General features: G+C 25.7%; 1 protein-coding gene across 1 annotated transcript; it reads right to left on the bottom strand.

The window, feature by feature from the left end:
- Window positions 1-330: 330 nt before the first annotated feature.
- PCYB_006710 (CYIR protein) lies at window positions 331-893 on the bottom strand (the record flags this gene model as incomplete). Its single annotated transcript, XM_004228092.1, has 2 exons — window positions 331-548; window positions 584-893. 2 exons carry the CDS (start codon window positions 891-893, stop codon window positions 331-333), a joined length of 528 nt encoding a protein of 175 aa, XP_004228140.1.
- Window positions 894-1,357: the final 464 nt, after the last annotated feature.

The raw sequence follows: 1,357 nt of genomic DNA, 5'->3' as shown, positions 1-1,357 counted from the left end.
TTTCCTGTGAACAGATTACCCAAACCTGGGATTACACTACCCAAAGCTGGCATTATACTACCCAAACCTGGGATTATTGTACCAAAACCTGGGAGAATGTTGCCAAAACCTGAAAGCAGATTACCAAAATTTGGTTGATATGTTTTTACCATTTCTGTTATGAGACTTTCATCAAGTTCAACTTTATATGTGTTTCCTTCCACACATGAGAACTCAGACAACAATTTTGTAGGATCATAACTATCATTATTTTGTACATATTTTGTGCATATGTCATTTTTTATTAGTTCACATAATTTTTTAAACGTAAAATATAATGGAACACGTTCTTTAATATAGTCGCAATATATATTTGTTTTTGTCTTCTTTGCTTTTGTCTTCTCTGTTTCCATTTCTTTTTAAATGTTCCATAATTTTCAAAGTAATCAAGCAATTTTTAGTATGTTTGAATAATCCTGTTTTAAAAAGTTCGGATTGGGGTTTACATATTTTACGACTATTATTAGATGGATCATTTCTGTTAATATTATTCCACTGTTTTTGAATTTCTTCAAAAAAATGATGTATATTTTTTTTGTCTTACTTTCATGAAGATTATTACTTAATTCATCATATAACCAGTAATTCAAATCAAAACAATGCTTATCGAAAATTGATGAATAGTCTTTAAGAACATTTTCTGAATAGTTTTTATTATGATCATTTTCTAAATAGTGTATATTTTTTTCAAGTTTGGTGCAAATTTTCTTAATTTTAGGTTGTTCAGAATAACCTATTCCAATACGTTCACAATCAATAGAATACTTTTTGCCATCTATATTGCCATTTTCATTGTCATTCAACAATTTAAAAAATGTGTTTGAAGGTAATTCATCTAAATCAGATTTTGTCATGTTGAACACATACAAAACTAATTAATATTGTGCTGTTTTTTTAAGTAACAATGTCATATATTATATAATGATCTTTAAAATGCATATAAAAAAGAAGATGAATTAATTATTTAAAAGAAAAGAAATAATATGTATTATTTATCACTAGACGAAGTTCTCTTCAAATTTGTATATTTGTGTATTACACTTAAAAGTAAAATTTCCAAGTTTCTGAGTATTTACATTTGACAAAAACAATAATTAATCCAATCATAAGTGTTGTGTATTCTAATATTAATTTTGTAATATATACAAATCGTTAGTAAGAATAATCATAACTTTATATTCATTAATGAGAAACTAATTATGGTATAAGTTTTTTTTGCACAAAACGATATTAATAATGAAACAAGCGTAAACGAACGGAATAATTTCATGATTGAAAGAATAACAAAATGAAAAGGTAGTATCATCCAGATAGCTTA

The sequence above is a fragment of the Plasmodium cynomolgi genome, assembly GCF_000321355.1.
Source record: "Plasmodium cynomolgi strain B DNA, scaffold: 1068, whole genome shotgun sequence".
NCBI classification, from domain to species: Eukaryota; Apicomplexa; class Aconoidasida; order Haemosporida; family Plasmodiidae; genus Plasmodium; species Plasmodium cynomolgi.
This window is presented reverse-complemented; position numbering and strand designations above follow the sequence as displayed.